This window comes from Planococcus citri, chromosome 1, assembly GCF_950023065.1.
Source record: "Planococcus citri chromosome 1, ihPlaCitr1.1, whole genome shotgun sequence".
Classification (NCBI taxonomy): domain Eukaryota; kingdom Metazoa; phylum Arthropoda; class Insecta; order Hemiptera; family Pseudococcidae; genus Planococcus; species Planococcus citri.
The window spans coordinates 49,091,991-49,115,800 of NC_088677.1; the positions used below are offsets into that span (position 1 = coordinate 49,091,991).

A 23,810-nucleotide genomic window follows, 5' to 3' on the forward strand; every position below is an offset into this window, starting at 1 on the left:
CAGCTGAAAATTGGGGGGATGGGTGTTTTTTGAGGTCCTCTTTCCAGCAGTCCGAGTTTCACGCAAATTGGAGATTATCATTAGGGGGGGGGGGTCCCTTGTAAGTAAACGATAAAATGCAGCAAAAATTCTGTAAATCATCACCAAAATTACCTAAAGACATTAAAATCACCAATAAATGTCGAATATTCATTAAAATTTGACAAAAATGTGTGAAGATTTGTTGACAAAATTATATGAAAACACTCGAAAACGCATTAAAATCAGTAGGTAGGTACCTACCCAATCATTAAGAATTGTAAAAATTAAATGAAATTTCAGTAAAGTTCGACAAAATGCAAACAAAATCAATTAAAACCAGGGAAAATTCAAAAAATAGTAAATTTTCAAAACCATGATACTATTTCAAGTAGGAATACTTCATTTTGAGATTTTAGTTTGGTCAAAATTCGTAAATTTACTCACTTACTCTGAATAAATGAAAGTTGATAACTAAGCACCCCGCATTACGAACTTGAAACTTTGAAAGAATAAAATGTAAGTGGGTACATGGTTTATTAGTTGTTGTGAGGGTACTTATGAGATGTATTTTGTTACACATTGATGAGAATTATTAATTATTTTGTTACACATTGATGAGAATTATTAATTATATTGAGAACAAAAGCAATTTTTTCCACTTCAAAACGATAATTGATAACTTTTTCAAAATTGTTTTTGCTTTTGAAGATTTGAATGATAAATGAAAGTGGCCAGAGAGGTTTATGATGAAAAGAACGAATTTTCTCATTCTTAAGTACAGGTATCAACGAAAACTATTGATACGCACCCTACATTTGAAATGCTTCAACTAAAATTTGTAAACAATCAATTTTTAGGTCCGCCATTGTTAATATCAACTAATAAAATTGAATAATTTCGTTACAAAACTACGCAACGAATAATGAACCGATCTATTTAGAATTCGGAACATAACTTCTCAAGATTACAATGATGGGTGCTACGAAGCCGTTTTTTCGAAGTTTTCGTTTCCAAGCGTTATATTTTCAAGTGAAAATAGCTCATTTTTACAATATTTAAAATCATCATAATTAATGTATCAAAGTAAATTTCTCAAAAAGGGCTTCGTAGCACCCAAGATTTCATTCGTCTAAACAACATATCCAAAAATGAAAGTTATCCGAACAGTAGTTTTTTCGTAGTTTTGTAATGAAAATTGAAGGTTTTTACGTACTCATTTTACCTACTAAACTACACCCTTAAGTAGGTACATTGTACAAACTACAATATTACTCGTATATACATGTTAGAAGGATTTCAACTTTGAAATATTGTTATCATCGAATCAAAACCTCACCTACGTCAATATTTAGGCCTAAAAATGTATTTGGCCATTTCTGCAACACTTCGTTTATGTACCATCTACTACCTAATCTTTCGAAGCACTGATTCAATCAATTAATTAATAAATTTTTTCCTCAATTTGTTAAAGTTACAGTAGAGCAGTTGTTATTATCAAAATGATCTCAAGTTCCACCGATTTGAATTTATAGCTATATACCTACATTTATTTTATATCACACTCACTCGCAGACATCATTTAGAGTAAAAATTATAAAATTTTTGGATTTTTTTTTCCAAGTTATGAAGTTATGTTGATGATTCTTTTAAATCCTGTAGTAGGGGAAGAGACCGGCTATATATAAGCGAATAAGATCCAATGAAATGATAAAAAAAAAAGTTAGTAGATAGGACAAAAATATCATTTTTCCCTCTCATAGTTTTAAAATTTTTTCTGCTTATGTGTCTTCAGTCTTGAATAAAATACATACTCGTAGGTACGCATAACTAGAAATTGAAACGAAAAATTTGATGATTTTTATTGATGACTACTTATTTACTTTCGATAGAAATTTTTTTTTTCTTCACTGAAAGCCAAACGATTATTTTTAATTTGGTTTTGGTTTCCAAAAAATACTTCGTCACATTATTTAATTAGAACAAAATGATTCTTGAACAAGATTTTATTTTTGTTTCGTAATTTTGACTTTAAAATGTTGCCTAACAAATAGATATACTTGATAGATACCTACCTACTTCAAGATTTTATTTTTCGGAATTCAAATATTCTACCAATTCTCATCTGGACTATAGTCATAATCTATCTGTAGGTAGGTAGGTACCTGCCACTACCTACTGGTCCTATTACATATGTAGGTAATAATTACTTATCCTACATAATAAAACATCACATCATTCACCTGTTTTTTATTCTGACTGAGTATCATCTTAGTAATGAGGAAAATTCCTATAACCAGCGGAATAATCCCTAAGCCAGCCAACACATAGGTAATAATATGAAATCCAATTTGATATCCAACAGCATACTCTTCGCTACTGGGTTTAATCGTAGGTTTGGCGGCAAGTTTTGGAGTAGTCGATGGTACTGGTGATTCGACTCTGGTGAAATTGAGCACAGATGACTTGGAAAATATGGCATAAATTTGAGGCGCCTGCGTTGAATTTTTAGAGGAACTTTCATTTTCTACATTAGTAAGGTATCTCCAATTTTCGGTATTTCTTTCAGTATTTTTATACGTGATTATAGACGGTGTCGAAGAGGAATTGTACAGATCTTCTTCGTTACTTATTGGTAAACTATCGCCTTCGTTGACGGTGACAATGACGACGGTTGGTTTTTGATTGAAAAGCTCGTCGGTGGTGATTTCAGCATTTTCAAGGGGTTCTGATTCGGGTTGAGCTGATTGGGTGGTTGGATTACTTCCAAGGAGATATCCAATATTCGGGTCAGAGAAGTTGAAGGTGTTGATGATGCTCGGCTGGACTTGGTACTGTTTGGTGGTAGTTTCAGGGCTGTTATCAGAAGTACTGAGATTCACAGTGGGTCTGGTCGATTGCGATATTTGGCTTGTTTTGGAAATATGCGCGTTTCTCGTACTAGTTCGAAAATTTTTCGCTGTATTACGTTGTTGGTAAAAGGTCAGACTTGGTCGTACGGTCGACTGAACGGGTTTATTTTTATTCAAAGCGGAAAATACGACACCGCTCGAATTATACGTATTGTCGAAGGATTTTTCGGATTTGGATTTTTTGCGGGTTTCCTCGCGTTCGGATTTGGGTATCTGATCGACGACGGAAATGTACGGTTGTATTGGTACCGTTAGGTCGTCATCGTTCGATTTAACCGATACCGAGGTTATGACAGCGGTAGACAAAATTTTCGTAGTGAACTGATTAGCCAACGATGTTGTAACGTCTACAATAGCGGCCGGTGATTCCGTTACTTGATTCGTGTCATTTTTAAAGCTAATTTTGTACGTGGTCGATGATTCGAGTCGATTTTTTTGAACTTTTTTCGTCTCTGGTTTAACGTCTTCGAGGGTTTTAGATGTGCTGGTTGTAACATTGTATTGACATATGGTTATGTTTTGATTGATTTCTCGTTTAAGTGTTTTATTATTATTGCTCGGGTAAGGACGCCGAATTCTGTAAGCCGGAATACAAGTCGAAGAATTATTAACAGCATTGGAGGTGGTGGTGATGGTGGTGGTGGTGGTTGTCGTCGTCGTATTAGTTGTCGATGGTTTTGTCGTGGAAGATCTGCGGTAATAATTAGCTAAATTTGTACTGGCTACGTGTAATCGATCACTATGGACGTGATTTTTTTCGATAGTTTTCCTGTCCATGGTTACGTCCATATCGTCGTGTATGGGCTCATCTTCGGGTACGATTTGGGGTTTAGGTTCGATAGGTCTGCTACGTAATTCGGTCAACAAGCTATCCACGAAATTTACATTGCCTCGAGGAATGGTGCCGCTTCCTCCAATTTTACGACCGAAGTCTAAAAAAGGCACAATGTGGTCTTTGGGAAAACTCTGCTCGATCGGTTGAAAATTATTGTACACTGAAGTTTGACTCGGTAAAGCATCGATAGGAACTGGTTGAGTGGAAGAGAATAAAATTCTTCTTCTTTTTTTACGATGTGACGGTGTATTGAAATTTATAGAGGCGCTGGTCGAATTGTCGGCCGCGACTCTGGCACTAATTCTTTGAATCTTCGATCTACTGCTGGCGCTGCTATTGCTGATGTCCTCGTTACTGGCAGCATTCTTAGCTTTATCATCAATAACCGTATTGATTTGTTTCACGTTATCGTCATTGTCTGCAGCATCGTTACTTTTAGCATTGTTATTTCTCAGCTCGACTTTATTGTTCTCTTTGGTACGATTGTGGTCGTAGTTGTCGCCACCGCCGCCGCCGATGGTAATTAGAGAATTCGCGTTCGCGGTATCGTTTACATTAGACTTAATTAACTCTTTGGTATCTGAAGCTTTATCAACATTGTCTAACGTTATGGTATTGTTTTTTTGATCGTTAGATAACTCGTGCCACATTCTTTTATGCTTGTGCTTAGTCTTGATTGAATGCCGGCTACGAATCGTTTCGGTATTTTTGGCCGAAGTGTCTTCGATGGTGACGTTTTTTGCAGATTGGTTGACTATATCTTCGGACGATGGTCGGTATTGCCGGAAGCGTTTGGTTTCCTTGTATTCGCTACCGTTGCCGTTGGCTCCTCCTGGCACAGAAGTTCTGTTCGCTTTTTCTGTACCGTTGTTGACGTTTTCATTTCCTGAAACAATTAAAATTAATGCCTTATTAAAATTATGCCGACTTATTCGAGAGTGAAATGAAAATACGTTTTAAAACGAGTTAATATGCGAAAATCGAGATGCGTATAATTACAATACAGTGCAAGTATAATCGTTACAAAATGGGCTGTATTTAATATACTTTTATAAAATCACATAGACTACAGGTTGTCGAAGTTTTTTTTTGTGGTTTTTGATCTTGAAAAACCTATATCACGCTCCCTGTCCTCCATTTGACTCGAGAATCCGAAAGCGCATGGGCTTGAATAAGTATTAAAAAAATGCTCAAAACAATGATTTTTCCCAACAATTATCATGAATTATCACTTTTCAAATACATATTCAAAAAATTTCATAATGCAGATATTATTTAATGTTATATCTTTTTCAAGATCATGCCCAACTTAGGAAAGCACAATTGTGTACATACAAGTATAAACGCTTCCACTGAAGTGGCGATCTTGTTAAGTAGAATGGCAGAGTGGCAATATTTTTCCCATCCTCACCGTTATAGGTAAATATTTTTTAAAACGTCTGTTTTCATTTTTTCCTCAACAATGCGGGTATTTTTCAATTTATGCTGCAATTTTTGACCATTTTAAAGTCAAAAACTGATGAAATTTGGCCAAATTCAGCAAGAACTGCATGAAACATGATTTAAAATCCATTAGGAAAAATGATGTAAAAAACAAAAAAAATATCATTACACCCTAAAATAATTAAAATTTATCGACAACTGATGACACTTTGTCAAAATTTACAAAAAACGTTTAAAACATTGTTTAAAACTGGCATATTAGAAATATTTGTGAAAATTGTTTTTTATGTGCTTTTATTGTCTATGTTTCGAATTATCAGTTGCTTAATGTTATCATTTCGGACGGGACAAATACGATCACATTACCTTACCCGAAGTTTACTACTTAATATTTCAAATTCCAGAAGTTGGTAAGTAGCTAAGTACCATAATAACTAAACACTCCCAGGAACAATATGAAGGTGCCTATATCTCTCTCCATCGTTGGGCTAGTAAATAAACTCCTCAGAATGACTATAGGTATTGACCATTGTGCATTTGAATAAGAAGATCCTGATAACCTCAAATAACCCACAACTTTATCCTTCGTGCATATCTCATTTGATCCATGATGATTCCGAGAATGAAGAATTTCACAATGCCAGGTCAATTAAAACCACACTATCGAGGTATTGTTTATACCCGTACGTCGTAATAAGTGTAAGTATACACCTTTTACAACCCACGGTCGATCGCACGTAATCCACAAGACAACGTGGGTCTAAGAGAGGTATTCCCCCGAAAGAAAAATTCAGCCAGCAGTCACGCTGAAAATGAAAGTAGTAACCAGGGCGCGAGGAAAGTACTACAAAACCAGTTCCAATCACTTTCCAAAAACAAAACAAAAAAAACAACACACAGACAGTGAACTCGATGTTTTTACGAGCACCGCGTAGTTAAAATGAAGAATTATTAACACATAACTGACTGTACCTAAAACATATCTATCTAGACCTAACCAGTTTGTAATGTTATTAAAAGTGCACTAGGAGATTTTAAAGGCACCGCTGCTTGTAAATTCATATCAATAAAGCTACCACATACCTACTATACAAATCTACTTTCTCTGAATATATGCTATATTTCCGAATTAAATGATACCAATTGATCAAATGGCTTTTTTATAATATTTTTACGTAACATTCACCTAGGTATTCGAAGACCATGGTAAATATTCTACCCACGTCTGAAAGACGAACAAAGATTTAAAAAAAAATTCAAATCAACCTTAGTTGAATAGTCGATAAATCACCTAAACAATTCGACCATATGTTTACTCAATCAGCTGCTGTAGCTGGTGTGCAAGTTGCAGTCCTTTACAACAACAAAATCGTGATGTTTGGTGTGATGTACCAACTCGAAGAGACACTCGAGTCGTCAATCAAATTTGAGAGAATCGATGGTGCACCCCAGATACACCCAAGGCTATATAGAGTACCACGCCTTCACCGACGTTTATCCGCTTCACCGAATCGATTCTTCATCGCAGGAAACAACTGGTACGTAGGTATTTTTTCACTCGATCGACCTATTAGCAGTAGGTATTGCGTATCGTTTAATCGTCAAATTAAGCACCACAGGCATAGGCCGCAGTTAGTCGAGCGTTTAACAAATCAATTAAATGAGATGAGCCGGAAATCTATCGAATGTAAACATCAAATTGGCGAACCGATACGTAACCGGTTGATATAATTATACCTACCACGACAGCGACCGATTAAAAAATCACGCTTAGTATAAAATGCTCCAAAAATATTTCATAACTATCGCCCTCTTGCACTATATTAATTGAAATTATTCCGTAGAAATGGATTTATTCGACTTGAAAAATATAAAAATATTGGCGCATATAGGATCTACTTAATATGTAGAGGCAGGATATTACGACTTATTTACACAGATGAACGAGTAACCTATAAAGGATAGCATTTTGCCATCCATGTATTTTTCGCAGTAAAATTTTATGTAATTGCAGCGCCGTTACGCCATTGGATTGCGATCACAGAGCACACATCCTCTTGGAAGATTTGCGCTCTTTGCGGTATTATCAACGAACCGAGTATCAGTAGTCGTGATGCCGAAATACCAGATGCATTATGCAGTAAGCACTGTATACCTATACGATTTAGATCATTATGTCGTCTTGTACATGGTAGGTATATTTTATAATTTTATATGCACAGACACAGGGAGACCTCCAAGACCAACAGTCCAAACCTCAGTACCTTTACGGTATCGTGTAGGTACTCTACCTATATTAAAAACGTGATCATATCTTCGCACTCGCCGCCATGCCATGATCAGATGCCAGTAGTACGAGTAGGTAGCACAACCAAACAAAACAACACAACGGATCTTACTGCGTACAGTAGGTAAGGTAAGATTGAACTTACGCCAGAATTATATCGGTTTGTTACCTCACATTTAATAAATAGCGTTCACTTCCGTCTTGAATATCGACATGTCGCCCGATACCGATAGGCCACCGTAGGGTGGTAAAGTGCATTTTAGTTCGCAGCTTGCCGCGTTAAAATCGTGAGCCTGGTGCTGGCAGGAGCTAAGTGAATTGAGGAAATACAAATTCGTTTTAAGAGCTTCGAATGCGTGTGTGTATAGGTATACGGTAGAGGTATCAGGTAGTTGGAGTGAATTTTTCAATATATATTTTTTTTTATTACCCTAGCTAGCTGCTAAGTGTTTGAAATGTTCGTTTTGCTGTCATATAAAGTTACGCCATCGAAAAGTTTACTCATTGAGTACGGCAAAGGAGCAAGTTGCGGTATCACAAGTACAATTTGCAAGTCGCATTTCCTGGATTGAAAAGCTTGATTCGACAGCCATAAAATAGAAATTATGAATCGCTGCGTGCGAAATTCTACATGATTCCCATAGTTTATTTAGGTATGTACAACGGAACCTTTACAAATCGTCTGGTTCATTGAGCTAGGTGGTTTTTTGATTTTCGGTGAATTTTTGAAAATGACCCCTTTGGTAGGTACCTAGTTAAGGTATTGTTACGCTTAAAAAGCGAATTTTTAAATAATTTCAACGAAAAGTAATTTTTACGAATTAATAACAGAACAAATTGACATTACCTATATATTTTGAATTGGACCTATTCGTGACAAAATCATAACAACAAGTGAACAAAGTTCAAAGTTCATGGATCTTATTTGGTAGAAAAAATAAACAATATTTTAAGGCTGAAAAACATCCAACAATATTTCATAGGACGCGGTGTTATCTAAGAAAATTTCAAGTTTGGAAATTCAAAAGTGGGTAGATTTCAAAAATATGAAGGCAGTGTCACAGTTGAAAACTGGTTCACTTTCAATAGGTATAAGACGTATAAAATACTCTGAAAATGTTTGAACTCACTCTTTTCATCAAATCATGTGCATTTTTGAAATTGTAGAGGGCTTTGGAATCGAGAAATTCAAAAATTTGTCATCTTTCCAGTCGCTTTCAAAAAAGTTGGCTAATTTGGTCTCTGACAATTATTTTACAGGGTAAGTATACCTACCCAAGGGAGAAAATTATAAATCTACGCCGTTCTGCTCGTTTGGGAATTGAAATGCGTATTTGAAATGAAATTTCCATATAAATTCACCACGTTTCCCTAGTTGTTGTTGAATTGTACCTAAACATATTTATCAGACTACCTACCTAATATTATAGGAACGGCAGCGACACAGACACAACACAACTTAACTTATAACTTAATTAATTAGCAATTACGTAATTGTCACGAGTAGGTATTTTAAAATGAACCACAAGTAGGTACTGTAGATAGATGCATATTAGATACCAGTACCTGAGTTACATAGGTCCAGGGACCTATGTTATTAGAATCGTAAACGTTCATTAACGAATCCCTAATAAATTCGTTTACAGGTACTTCTACCCATTATATAAAATTTAGGTACCTAGTACTGTTTCGATTGTATAATGTTGGCGAGAAAATGTCAAAAATAGAATCACAGGAAGAACATAATTATTATTACAAAGATTTTCAATTATTATCGCAATAAAATAAGAGAGGAACTAAGCCGGTGCACTTTGACACTCTGTGTCTGTTACATAAAACGTTTTATAAATTGTCAGAAAAAACCGCCTAGTTGAGAATTTTTATTCTCTATTTTACGTAATAATACTATTTTAGAAGGTATTCTTAATATGTACCATTGACATAGATATAATTATTATTATAATTGGATGGCCTAAGGTTTTAAAGAATGGGTATAGAGACCAGACCTTACTTACACTACAATTGCAAATAGGTCGTAGGTCACTGCAAATATTTTCATACTCGCACACGTGAATTCATATTAAATTTAAATTGCTTGGTTATCATTTTTCGATTCATTCAACCTGTATTAGATCTTATGTTGAATGTGATTCTTATATTTTGTACAAATATCTCACTTTGAATCGATGGTACCTTCCTATATAAGTTTTTTGTTTTGGTTGACATGTTGAATTTTCTCGTTAAAAATATAACTATCGCTAATGAAATGCTCGAATTACAAGTTCTGACAATGAGAAGAAAAATAATAATGTACTCTCGTACGTTGAATATTACTCGTATTTTTCCACTAAATCATCTTTCAGTACAGCTCGATTCTTTTGTGTGTTAATGAACAGATCACAATTGGCTTCGAGGAGTAGGTAGATTGGAAAGAAATATTTATATATGTATTTCATGGTCGATGCGTGTAATAATCACGATATTTTTCACTTACGATATCTATTCGAATTGCATTCGACTGGTGAATCGTTTGGGAAAGATCTAAGTCAACTATAAATGTGACACCTTCGAGGTACCATATACAATGGAAGATAATAATACAGCAGCCCACAGAAATACATCCTTTTCCCAGTATATTTATAATACCTTGAACCCAATTGCTGTTCAGATCTAGATTGTTGAAATTTTTCGTTGTGATTGAAAATCATGATTTTGAAATAAAGGTGATGTATTCATCCTCGTCTACCATAGTGAATTTTAAAAGTTGACAAATCAGCAATTTAAAACTGTTGGGTGAAAGGCGATGTTGATTGTAGACATTTTGAGGCCCCGAAAATAGATCTAGAGGGACCAGTTTTTCATGTTGTAGGAACAATTTTAATAATCCAGAGGTGGCTGTATTTGAGTTGAAATCGACTCAGCATACTGAAATTGCGGAGTAGGTACCTACAAAAAAATTGTCAGTTATCCAAACTTTCAAAAACGTGCTGGAAGCTTCAAAAGAACCTACTTGAAATGGTTTGAAACATGTGTTCAGTTGATGGAGAGGGGGGTTGGAAAACAAGGTAGGGGGAAATCATCGTTTGCGCTTCTCATTGTTATCAGCAGAAGCGCAAACGATTTACAAAAAGCTCAAACAGTCAACAGCCAAGGTAGGTACTTACTAACCTACTTACTTTACATATTCATAAAATTTCAGTTTTTTAGATCAAGTTGATAAAATTTTTATTTTTCCGCAGTTTTTGCAAAAGTTGTAAGTATTTTTAAAACAGACGATAAATTTTTGTCATGCTCTTTCGATGAAGTAAGCTTCGTTCGGATCAAAGGTTTCGACGGTTGGAATGCCTCCTCTCACTCCGTTCTATGACTTTTTTTGAGTGAGTTTCAAAAATCATTCTTTTTTCAGTTTTTATTCCATTCATGATTTGGATTTGTAAAGATTTTGGAGAATTATAAAAAAGAAAATAGCGAAGTAACGACCTGATGCATACATTTTCAAACTGTACTTCAAGTATATGATGCTCACAGCTACATTATATAGGTACGTCTTAATGGAGCCAATTTTCTATAGCACGATTTGCCCATTAGATATACATGTCAACCGCAAAATCCTCCATATATTTATGAGCTATGACAATAGATACTTGAAATACTACAACGAAAGCAAAGACCTCCAATACGGAAGAACGCATAGAAAGTTACATCTTTTAATTTGAATTTACATCCATTTTAGGATAATCCATGTCGCATAGCATAAAGATTTTGTTTATTGTAGGCTTTATAATATTCATACACGAGAAGTTAAACCATTTTTGTAGGTACTTTTATGTAATACGCATCTCATAAATTGCGTAAGTATTAAAAAAATATAAACGCGGCAAATTATTTAATGATTTACCGACGCGCCAGCCATCTGTAGGTAAGGTACATGGTACATATACAACTTAGAAGGTAAAAAGTACCTAACAAGTTATTCGCAAAACTACTTTTTTGATGAGTCCCAAGTCACGTTTTTTTCTTCTCTCTCCCTTTCTATACAGCCTATAGTTTCTCATATAGTACATTTTGTTAATTCGCGCAGATATATATCTTCAGTTTTTAATAAACCATTTGTACAATTATAATACCACTTTTATCTACATCAATTACGAAAGTTTCATATTTCATATTTTCCACGTTGTGATATGTTCATTCAGGTAAATGGAGAAAGAGGATTGTACAGTTTTGCGACATTACATTTAATAAGTGTACCTACTTAGAAGTCTTTTTCATTTTTCTCTTAATTGTCTATACTATATGAATGAGTTGGCAAATTATAACTCCGAGTAGGTAACCTACGTAATAAAATATAACCCAAATATCTGCGAGGTGCATTTTGGAATAAAATGCTCCGATGACCTTCATTTACTCGTCTAACCTCTTTACCTAGCTCGGTGGTAATTTCGATAAATTGCATAAAGGTAAAGTAATTTTGACTCTTGTTAAAATAAAGTGTTCAATTGAAACGGTCCTTCAAATTGGGCGGTAATTTAATCAATCGAAGAATCGATGAAAAATCTAATACCAAACCGATTAAATTGTTCAAATAGAAAAAAATTGCGCAAAGAAAATGAACTACCAATGATTAAATAAATAAAATTCTTCTAGGTACCTAAACCTATCTATACGAATTGAGCATATATTCATACTGCACTGTAAGTATAGGTCTACCCTACATGTAAAAAGAGCCCATTTATATTATATTTTTTTGATTTTGTACCAATACATGTAGGTTGTAGGTCTACTTAGTACTCGTACCTCTGATTACACGCAATTACTCGGAGTTTATTTCTTCACCAGTGTTTAACTTTTGATCACAATGTAGTCTGGAACAAAAGATTATAGAAGTGAACTGATGCAATATATTTTTCAATTAAAGATCAAACCGAATGATTTAATTTAGATAATGGAAGGTGTACAGATACATATAAATGTTCACCCTTCTTTTTTTTTTTGCTGTTTCATTCTGTCAAATGATTTATGTGACACGTTCGATTTGAACCTATAAGTACATACAACTCTCCATAACGGTGTCAATGCGCTTTGTACATATTTCACCACAGTCATAAACGTTGTCCAAAAATTGGCTAATTATCATATACAGCGTATTGCGACATCGCAACATGACGTTAATCAGTTGAGGTTTTTTATTGAAAAAAAAAAAAGAAGCGTGGATATTTTTCATTAACGCCTTCGCGGTGGGAATATTCCTGAGAATCTTATTAATGGCGCCGGCCACCAAAGCCTGAAAAGGCACAGTGGACCTCACACTCGGATATTGACGAATATTCGAATGAACACCAACAACAAAGAGCTATTATAAGGTTCGGCTTTATTTTCATAAATATTGACTGCGAGGTTCATAAGTCCTTTCATGGCGAAAGTATACAAGGTGTTCGATGACAGCTGGACTTATTTTTTAAATATTTTCGTGAATTTTTGAAGTACCTATTCAAATAATACTTTACAGAATTATAACTTATAACGTAAGAATTTGGATTTTAAGTTTGTACAATTTGTAGATAGACGATAACTAATCAGATATTAAATTAAAATAAATAAGCGATCATTTTTTCAAATTTTTTTCCACTTGGACGTCAAGGGAGGGTTTTCCTTAAAAGCAGGACCAATGCGGACTCGAAATAGGAACCATTTATCCCCCCCCCCCCTCTACAAAAAAATCAATTTGTAGAAAAATTATAAAATTACAAATTGCCCCCATTTCGACCTCCTTGCTTTGAAATTAAGTGAATTACATATTCAGAACTCTGGTGAAAAAAATGAGAAATAATTGATTTTTTTGTCAATTTGATATGAAAGTACCACTACCAATCCTTTTTAAGCTATTCTACTTTTATTCTGACGAGAGAATGTTCACTAGTAGGTAATAATCGCTGATGAGAACAAAGTCTTGCTAAAGTTTTGTTCTGAATACGCACTTGCACCTAATATCAAGTTTTTCTGGCCCTATCGCCAAATTTGATAATTGAAGAGGTCAAAGATTTGTGAATTATCAAAAATCCAATTTTTGACTAACAATCAAGTAAGTAAGTAGGTATGGTTTCCAGCATAACTTTCCAAAGCGAACAACACAAGGTTCTTTCATAAAATAGCATACTTTTGAATTTGAAGGCGCTGTTGACAAATGAAGTTTCAAAAGTGCCCCAAAACTGTTATAAATTAATGCTCATAGCTCCTTTAATTTCAATGTTAGACAATATATTTCACGAAATAACGTAATTCGCGCGTTTTGAAAAGTTGTATATTTGAGAATTTACTTTCAAAATTGACTAAAGTTCAACTTTTGAAAATTTTGGCAATTTTGTATGAGAATGTTTTCTGTTCGTCTCAAAAAATTATGTCAGAATTGTCAAAACTTTTGAATTAAAGTTGATACTGGAGCTGAACAATAATTTTTTAACACTTTTGTAACTGTTATGGTCATTGAAATTTTAAGCTGGATCAATTCAATCATAGTTTTATATCTTTAGTACATACCAGATTATATAAAAATTTGAAATTATAATAGACTTTTTATGAGGTGCATATCTTGGATAAGTAGGTATATCGCACAAATTATAATTATTCCCCTCAAAGACAGGCAACAAATAATGCAGATTTTTTGAAATCGAAATTTCAAAATTTTTCAGACGAATGAATAACTACCAAATTTTTGCTTTTGAATTTGATCAAGAGCACTTCATAACGCCAACTTCTAGTCACCATTCGTCAAGGTGGCAGGTTATATATTGCAAAAGTCCAAAACATAATTTTAGCAATTTTCTCGGAGGACAGGACACCTGGTATGTTTGGCAAAATGATAAACTTACATTTGGACACTTACGTTGAAGAAGTCTCGAGTCATGGGCGAATTAGCGGAACTTGGGTGCTAATGAGCCATTGTGGAGAATGGCTTTCGCGATGTTCTGCAGCGTGTATAGTGTACCCGCAATTAGAGAGAGAATGCTTTCCAATGTCAAGTTATATATCTACTAAATCGGATCCATCTATCGCATAAAATACCCTACGTTAAAAATCATTAATGATATTTTAATTACCTACACCTTAATTCACGCAGCCTTATATTGTGTAGATTAGGGCGATGGAAAAAGTCTTAATTGAATCGACATGTTTTCATTTCCTATGTATGTATATGCTCGTCTGTCTCTGAAACGCCATCCAATCCAGTCAGATCTGCAGGATTATTTTTTATTTTACCTATAGCAAAGCTGCGCCATTGTACTATGTGGTATAATAACATAAAGGTTCGGTATCTTTAACTTATGCAGAGATAACGGTAGACTTTCTTCTGTGGTCGTCTATTCATTAGTATGACAACTGGCACGTATGAAAGATTGGGTTTACCATGTACCCTGTAAAGGTATCGTAAAGCAAGAGCTATATGTAGTATAAGTACTAGAAATCTGTGTAGTACACGACTAGACCACGAAGTAACCTTCCGTCACAGGTAATACATGCTTCAATCACGTAAAGAAATTACAAGCACGTATTGACGATTGTTTTTGCTGCGGCCTAAGCATAGGTAGATAAAGGTATATCCAGCAATGGATAGTTTTCGCCATCACAGGAAAGCTATCCGTATTCGCACATGTTGGACTTAGGCGACTGCCGCGTTTATTCACGGGCACAAAGTCATATGTGTGCGCTTGCCCATACTCATACCCATTACCCATTACCCATTCCCATTCCCAATTCCCGTGCTTAAGCGCTATTTTTTAATACATATTATACCTATATCTACGTTTAAACTGAATCTTTGAATAGTTTATAGGGTACTTAACACACAATACAATGACAACGCTCGTTTCATTTGTGCGCGCGTAATTTAACAATAGAAACAATTGGCGTAAGTGACTCTTGTCCTGGGTAACTATACGTGCGTGCATACCTCTACCTTACCATACAGACACAGAAAAAAAAAATTATAAATCGCAAACAAAAACAATTTGTATGTGACCAAATGTGCAAGACGATTTATAAATTGACCTCGTTCCAGTATGATTTTTTAGCCATAACCTGGTGTACCTCTGTATGTCTGCGTTTCCACAACGAGTGTCAAAGTTACATTGGCAAAAAGAAAGAAAGAAAATCAAATCCATTGGTAAAATGTTCTCCTCAAATCGTATTACGGTAGCAACGATAGACGTGACAATTTCCCTATAGGTATGGATATTGGATAATTCTCGCAGTTCGGTGTGTTTGGCGAGACCGACCGGCGCGGCGGCGCTCTTCTAAATCTCTCCAAAGACTAACGACCGCGTAACTTAATTTATTTGTACAACGAATTATTAAAAAACGCGCTGGCTATATGTTTCCAAAACGTGTTATTTTCCATTACGCCAATTACATATTGTAAGTATAGGTATTCTTATACCTATACCTATATTGAAGCGTTGGTCAATCGTGCTTCTGATCGAGGCACGTATGTATGTACTTACAACACGAGTATTTATAGACGAAACTTACTTTTGCCGAATACGGCTTCGAAGACTCTGCATAAGATATACCAATGGTTGCGCATTCATCGTACCTATAGTACCTAGCCTGCATCTTTTGATATTTTCGGATAAGTATCCGGTCGCACCATTTCACGTTTCTATTAAATCGACTCTAATTACAACGCTGGGCTGCTGAGCAATTTTTCCTTAATTTTTCTTTAGTTGGTATACTATTTCGTAACAGCAATTATGATTCAAAAAAGGAAAGTGGTCAAAGGTTATAGATGAACACGTGTACCTTACCTAGGTATACATAACCTGAGATAATGTGCATGTAGTATATAGATGCATAATTATTTGCTTGAAAAAGGCGTACCTACCTACTCAAATCTTACACCTAATCTGAGTATCTAAATATTGAATTTGAATCGCAATACATCTAGGTAAGTATAAGCTGCATTCAAATTTTACAAAAAACCTATCGGTAGGTAATTAAGGTATATTGCATGGTACATATTGACGTACCTAAGATAAATTCAATCCCTCATGAGAAAATTTGGATATACTTAAGTACCTTACGCTGTACAAAATTCCTTTATGAATAAGGAGAGAGGAAGTATTTTGAAATTATAAACATCAAAAACAGTATCAATGATGTTTCAAAAAAAGAGAGGAAAAAATAACATTAGGTAGGTAGGTACTAGGTATTCTTCATTTCCAAAACGATAGCCTCAAACAATCTGAGCCAAAAAGTATACAGTAGTAAAAGTTCTCTAAGCTCGCCATAAAAGAAAAACATCACAAACAACAGTTGTACTTTTTAATACTGTTTTTTTCCGAACCATACTTCGCTTTCCATCGCACTTCCCTCCCTCGCCACCCCTCCCCCCCCCCCGGACTTAGACCATAAAGCCTTAATTGTTTGCAAATGCATACTCGTAGTTGTAAAGTGTAAGCACTGGTCCAATTACTTGAATTTATTAGGTAGTAGGTATTTACATATTTACATAATATGTTTTTTTTCCAAAAAGTACCTAATCATTTTATTTTTTTTTATTCCATTTTAATGTTTTTTTCAGCACAGTTTTGTATTTAAAATTCAATCAATTTTTTTTAAGTGAGATGACGTATTGTAAAACACTTCATTGAGTTGAAGTTGGGGATACGTGTTTGGACCTCTTCATATATGTAGGTATCTATAACATTAAATGAGGGAACGTTTACAACCTTCAACTCCAATAAAGCTGAAATTTGGTTCACTGAAAGAGCATGTCACACAGACCTCAAAATCATAGATTTTAGGCTGCCAAAGTTAATTTATTGATTTTTGTCGAATTTTTTAAAATGGCGGAAATGGCCTAATATGGTACATATACATACGTACATTGATTTTTTTACAAAAAGAATAAATATAGAGATGAAAGTCTAAAAACCGTTTCTACATATAACGTTGATCCCTCGAATCAATTTCCATCGTTTTTGAGCCAATGTGGAGCCTTCAGCAGAAGTAGGTAGACTTTTCTCCAGAAATTTAAAATTGGTCCAGAAGGTGTTATTTGCTGTAATAAACTCCACTCGCTCAAAATTCAATCCAGGCAGGTGATTCGCAAATCCGGAAAATCGTTAATTTTCGCCTGAAATTTTTCAGAGCTTCATCTAATCGCTCCAGAAAGCGTTGTAAGCAACTTCGACAATTGAAAATTAAATCTTATCATAAGCTCAACATTCCAAATCTAATCATAAATCCGAGGTGACGAGTTGAAAGTATTTTTTTTTTTTTTTTACAAGTTAGAAAATCTCAAATTAAAAAAAAATTCCAAAATCTTCCATTTTTGTCACAAATTTTTCAAAACTTCATCTACCTCGTGAAGTCGACTTCCCCTCACCGCCACCAATCATGATATACACCAGAAATGGATTTTTACATTTGTTGTAAAAATTGAAGATTTCGGAAATTTTTCAAAATTTTAGATTTTTTAACTTGTAAAAAAATACATTTTCAACTTGTTACGTCAGATTGGCGATTCACCTTTAATCGATTCGAAATGTCGAGCTCCTGACACGACTAGATTTTCAACAGCTAGAGTTGATTAGGTACAATTAACTCTTTCTGGAGCGATTTAATATTTCTAGAGAAAAGTCAAGTTCGACTAGAAGCAAAGGGAGCTTCAAATCAGCTCGAAAATGATATCTACCAAATGATGGGGTAGGGCGTCGACTTCATTATGTAATCCGAGGTTCAGATTTTTATCTCTATGATTGTATTCTTTTTGAAGAAAATCAATAAGTACTTAGTACTTACTAGGCATATACTTGCACTAATATGCTGTTTTCGCTATTTTCGAAAATTTCCCAAAAATCGGAAAATTAACTCCGTCAGCTCGAAATTTGGTTTTGAGGTTTGAGTGACATGCTTTTTCAGTAACCCGAATTCCAGCTCAACCGGAATTGATAATAAGTTGAAAAAGTTACCTTGTACGACTGTACGTAAGTGTTTCGAACTGCGATGTTTCTAAAATTTGTATGTTTTGAAAATTGATATGGTGTAATAAGGGTTGTAAGGTGGCTTGTTTGATGAATCTGTCTGTTTCCAACTGGTTGCTCATTTTTTCTAAACATAGCAGACTCTCGAAAATTGAATTTTATCAAGAAAACGCGAATTTCTTTTTGAAGCCAATTTCATGCCTGAAAAGTTGTGTGTTCCTACTTACAAGTGCAAAAATCCGGAAATCATGCTCTCTATTGTGCAAATGATCTTATGCAGATGTATGTAATGTACCTATGCCTGATAGGTACAAGTACAATGCACATTATTCGTTGTTAGCCACGGGTTCTTCAGTTCTTCTATTCATCTCGACATAAACAGGCATTCTTGACACTTGTTACGGTAATTCGCTCTATTGATTTGCCAATGTAAGAGTGCCTTGGCGTACCGCGAACCCAGATCACCAGATGAAACTGTATAATCTGTATCAGTATTACCCATCAACTTATACCGGTGTAAACGTCAAACGTGCATACTGTAATGCGCGTTTTTATTTGTACGTACCTATACGTACATGCACGGTTACAAAGCTGTAGTTGTAGCTGTAGTGAAGAAAATGAAGGTGTTCGTTAACTGCGAGATGCAACCGACAGTCTTACAAGTTGTTAAAATTATTAAACGAAACAGAATACAGGATATAAGTTAAGTAAGTACGACGACAAGGCGATAGATTTTATACGTATTATAGCGTAAAATGTATTCATATAAATATACCGACGCAAAATAACGTCCAATTACCCCAGATATACAGTAGTACTCCAAGACCAGGTAATTTTAAGGTAGTAAAATTGCATCTGTTAAATGGCCATTGTATAATAGGATTTTTACGAGACGACACGCAGCACAGTCGTTCTTCACTAAATAGCTCGGCTCTGCGCTCTGCGGCTCGATATGTATAGCGTAAGAAAAAAAATTATTACGTACCTACCTATACGTAAAGCGTGGGCTGTTATTTATATTCGTATCTGAATGACAATAACGGATCAGATAAGAAAAGTGAATCTTATAAAAATTTAAATATAGCTATCTATACGGAGAGTTTTCAAGTTTAATTAATACGGTTTACCTTTTTCAGGTGGGTTTGTGAGAATACACATAAGTCTTTAACACAAACACATGTTGTAGGTATAGGTAGGTATACCTCGTAATTATGTTTACTGTTTTCTCGCAGGCTAAAAACGTGCAATTACGTAAATACGGTAAATGTCAATTCCGGTTGATTATTTTATAATCTGGTCTGAGTCTACCTATCATTTGGAAATCTGAATCCAAATCGAGAGATAATCACGTAAAAAATCGTACGTGTCGTTGACTCGTCAAGTATCCTTCTTTATTCATCGATGCATCGTTCCATATTAGGTACACTCGTTTGGTAGGTAATTTCGGGTAAAATTTCTCATCTTATTTTGCGATCATCGACGTGCATGTAGCATTTAATACGTGACCAATTTATCGGACTTTTGTCGCCGAAGCTGAACAATTTGTTTGCTTTTTTTCTCGATGCACGAATCCGTTATCTTAAAATATATCGATTGTTTATGCAGTGAAATTATTACCCGAGGTTTCGTTAGATACCTACCTACTTATTGTGTAAAATTTCAAAAAAAAAAGAATTCGTTATTTACAAAAAATCAAATTGATTGGTGAAAGTGGTGTGTATTTGGCAAAAATTAATTCTTTATTTTTTCTTCTTTCAGATTAATCAACTGATTAAAGGTTAAGATCGCGTGATAAAATGCTATTGTTTGATAAGTATCATGGAAGTGTTTGTGAAGGGCCGGAATTACCTATATTTATGAGGAATTTGGGTACCTACATAGCCACATAGGTATATAGGTACTAGGTATATATTATTCAGCGTTTATAATGCGTCGGTTTGTTGTTAGTTGGAGCTATGAGATAATCATGATCTTTTTTTTTCTTTTGAAAAGAAAATTGATTGTGTGATTTGTTTATTTATGTGCTCTGATTAGATAAAATTTTGGGACAAGGAAAATCGCAAATAGTTAGAATAATTGGAAAGTTATGAAGTTAGCTCTCTTAATCTCCTCTTCTCCTTATCCTTCACTCTCCATCACCAAAAAACGCCCCACACATGTTTAAAAAAAAAAAAAGAGAAAAGATATTGTTAGCCTATTATTTCTGGAATTTTGGGGAAAAATCAAAATTTCATCCGAACGAGTGAGAAAACTGAACATCGGTACTTACTACATACCTTGTTGAACCTCTCCCCCTGCTCCGTCTCCTCCTATAAATTTAAAAGCGAATTCAAGCCATGTTCAACCTCGTAAGTAGATTGATTGGAACGATTTCTAGTGGGTCTTTTGGCCTCACTGCAATGTAATTTTTCCAAAAATTTGTTAAACAACGCTGAATAGCATGCTTTCAATCGATTTATGAGATAGAGAATGGCGTCAGAATAAGGATACTCAGGCTACCAATACAAAATTTCACCTTTCTAGCCAAAAGAAGTGAAATTTTGATTTTTCTCATTCTTGAATCATTTTGAAAAAAAAACAACTTTTATAGCGCATGAAATTTTGGATACCTACGTAGGTAGGTAATGGAATATATTTTTTGTTTGTAATTTCGATTTAGCGTTGTTAAGTCTCACAACTTCACAAGGGAGTTAAGTGTCCCATCTAAAAAAAAAAAAACAACTTGAAATGGACAAAGCTGAATCTGAAATTTCAGGCATTCAAGTGCACTTTTCGATTTTCGGTGAATTTTAAAAATCAAATTTGGGTCAAAATAGGAGAAAAATCAAAATGTTACCAAATTGATCTGAAAAGCTGACCTATTCATAAAAAATTATCTGAGATTTTGTCTGATGATGTATTTTTGTATGCTCTTTCAATTCAGTTTTGTACTGTTCCAAAATTTTTGATGCATGCGACTGGGATAACTCTATTGCATTAAGGAAGAATTCTCAGATTTAAAATAATGTTTCTATAATTCTTTAAAAATGGGTTTTGCTACCTAATTTTGTTCACATAAGTACATTCACAGAATACATATTGATTTCAAAAAAACAATTTTTTTCGAAATCTGAGTACATATGTGTTCATACTACAAATGAGCATTTTTTCCCCTACGAAAACCAATCACTTTTTAATGTTATTAGTATAATATCTGGAGTTTTGTAGTGAACGTGATCGGGCGATCGTTATGTTCTGAACTATTATATTTCCTAACTTACACATAGGTCATGAAAGGTTCTTCACGAAATCAAGAACATGCAATTATAAGCGTTGAAGATAAGAGAAAAAAACGCTTGGGTAGGTACCAAGCGAGCTACCGATCTACTGTTGTAGCAACCAGTTCTGAGCACTACTTTATAAAAATAGCGAAAATTTCAGTAAGTGGATTGTGTAACGATTTCCTCGGTGAAAATAAATTTTCAAAATAACGTTTCAAATAGAGCCATCAATGTTGGAATTGATGATAAAGAAGAGAGACGAGGAGGGGGGAGGAGATGGGAAGATGGTACACATTTAATGGAAACTTGATTAATCAAGCCGACAACTGTTGATTCCCGCAAACACGCGAGTAATCGAGTCTCGACTGTTCAAGAAAAGAGGGAAAAATATATAATTTTTATTAATGACATTTTTCAGCGATGAATTACGAGTATACGAAGCTTCATTATAAATGGCATTCCTACAGGTTAATAAATTACCTAACGCAGCGCCACTGCAACATTCCTAATAATTAAATGCGCTTTATTTGGCACACTTCTTATTTTCAAAACCAGTGTCTCGTTATGCGTGTGAAGAATTACACATCGAGATAGTCGACGGTGTAGCTTTTATCGCAGTTAAACGCCTCGTAAATCATTATCGATCTTTTTTTTCACGATATTCCTTCCAAAAAATGCAACACAGAACTTAATTTTGTAACGTACGGTTAGCGGACGATTTTTATCTAGATTGAGGTAAACGTAAGTCGAATCTCATCGAATCTGCTACACCTATTTATTACCTAATTATGTGGGTACTCGTACATGATTTACCGCACATGTAGGTAGGTACACGCAGAAGGCCTATTTCCAATAATCCGTAGGCGTTTCATCTTACGTAAAATACCGACGACGAGATATTCGCACATTAAAGCGGAAAATTAGTTCTTGTTATCTCGTACAATATATTAATAAAAAGATCGCATGGGTTAAAACAAAGAATTTCTTCAACAGTCCGGATCAACCTATAGTAATTTAAAGGTATAACGGACCGATCAATTGTTTTTTTTTACTTCATGTATTCATGAGATGATTAGTATACGCGTATTGGACACGGATTTACCTAAAGTATGTTTTCTGTTAGTTTTACTGTTTTTTTTGGGGAGGGGGGTAAAGATATGGAGAAGGAGTTGATTTAAACTAACGATATATTTTGACTCTCGTAGATATAATATAGTAGGTGGATATACCTATCTGAAAAAAGTCTTCTAACATTTGCGGATTAACGTGAATACCTATACTTAGGTGTGGGATACCTACCTACTTAGCACTTGTGACAAGTAAATAATATAATTGCAAATGAAATATGCATATCTAAATTTTAATATCGCCTTGACGTGATTCTGTTTGATATTTTTGGTATTCGTGAATGCTGAATGGATTAGAATTATTGGATTACCAAAGATTAATAAGCCACATTCAAAAGATTCGTTATGGTTCAACATATCTTGTCTGGTTTAACGAACTGTGTATTCTTACAAGACAAATTTTTTGAAGATATTATAGGCTTAAGGTGGTAATTTGATCACAGTAATGGTTAGGTAGGTACTAGGTACTAATATGGGTAATGAATGCAAAATGTAACTTGTTTTCAATCAACAAGAATAGACTATAAACTTACAGGAAATTTTTTGTGGGTACAATGGATCAATTATTTTTCGAAAATAGTTTGAGATTCTCAACTCATCTTTCGCAACTTGTTTAGTTATTTTTCGTTTCTTTAATTATTGTTGCCATTTTATTGAGGAATTGATGATAGAAAATGATGAGTAAGTACATAATTAACTTTCATATCAAAATTTTTGATGGTGGGATTCCAAAACGAGCAAAAGATAGTAAAAATCCTTAACCTTGAAAATAAAAAAAAATAATACGTAATAATAAAAACCTAAATAAATAAAAAAGAACTAGAGTATAGAAAATCAACTCGCTTTTTCACACCAATCTGTATTGTGCTGACTAAACGCATGATAATTTCTTGCACCATCAGCATGGATTTTGAGCTTAATAACTGCCCTCTCCCCTTCTTTTAAA

At 34.4% G+C, this 23,810-nt stretch overlaps 1 protein-coding gene across 1 annotated transcript in view; it reads right to left on the minus strand.

Annotated features, from left to right (window-relative positions):
• The window catches only part of LOC135832463 (bromodomain-containing protein DDB_G0270170-like), a 71,027-nt gene that overhangs the window by 5,003 nt on the left and 42,214 nt on the right, over positions 1-23,810 (minus strand). The window contains exon 2 of the mRNA XM_065345721.1: positions 2,262-4,651. Coding sequence (XP_065201793.1) covers positions 2,262-4,651 — 2,390 coding nt within the window. The remainder of the gene's footprint in view (positions 1-2,261; positions 4,652-23,810) is intronic.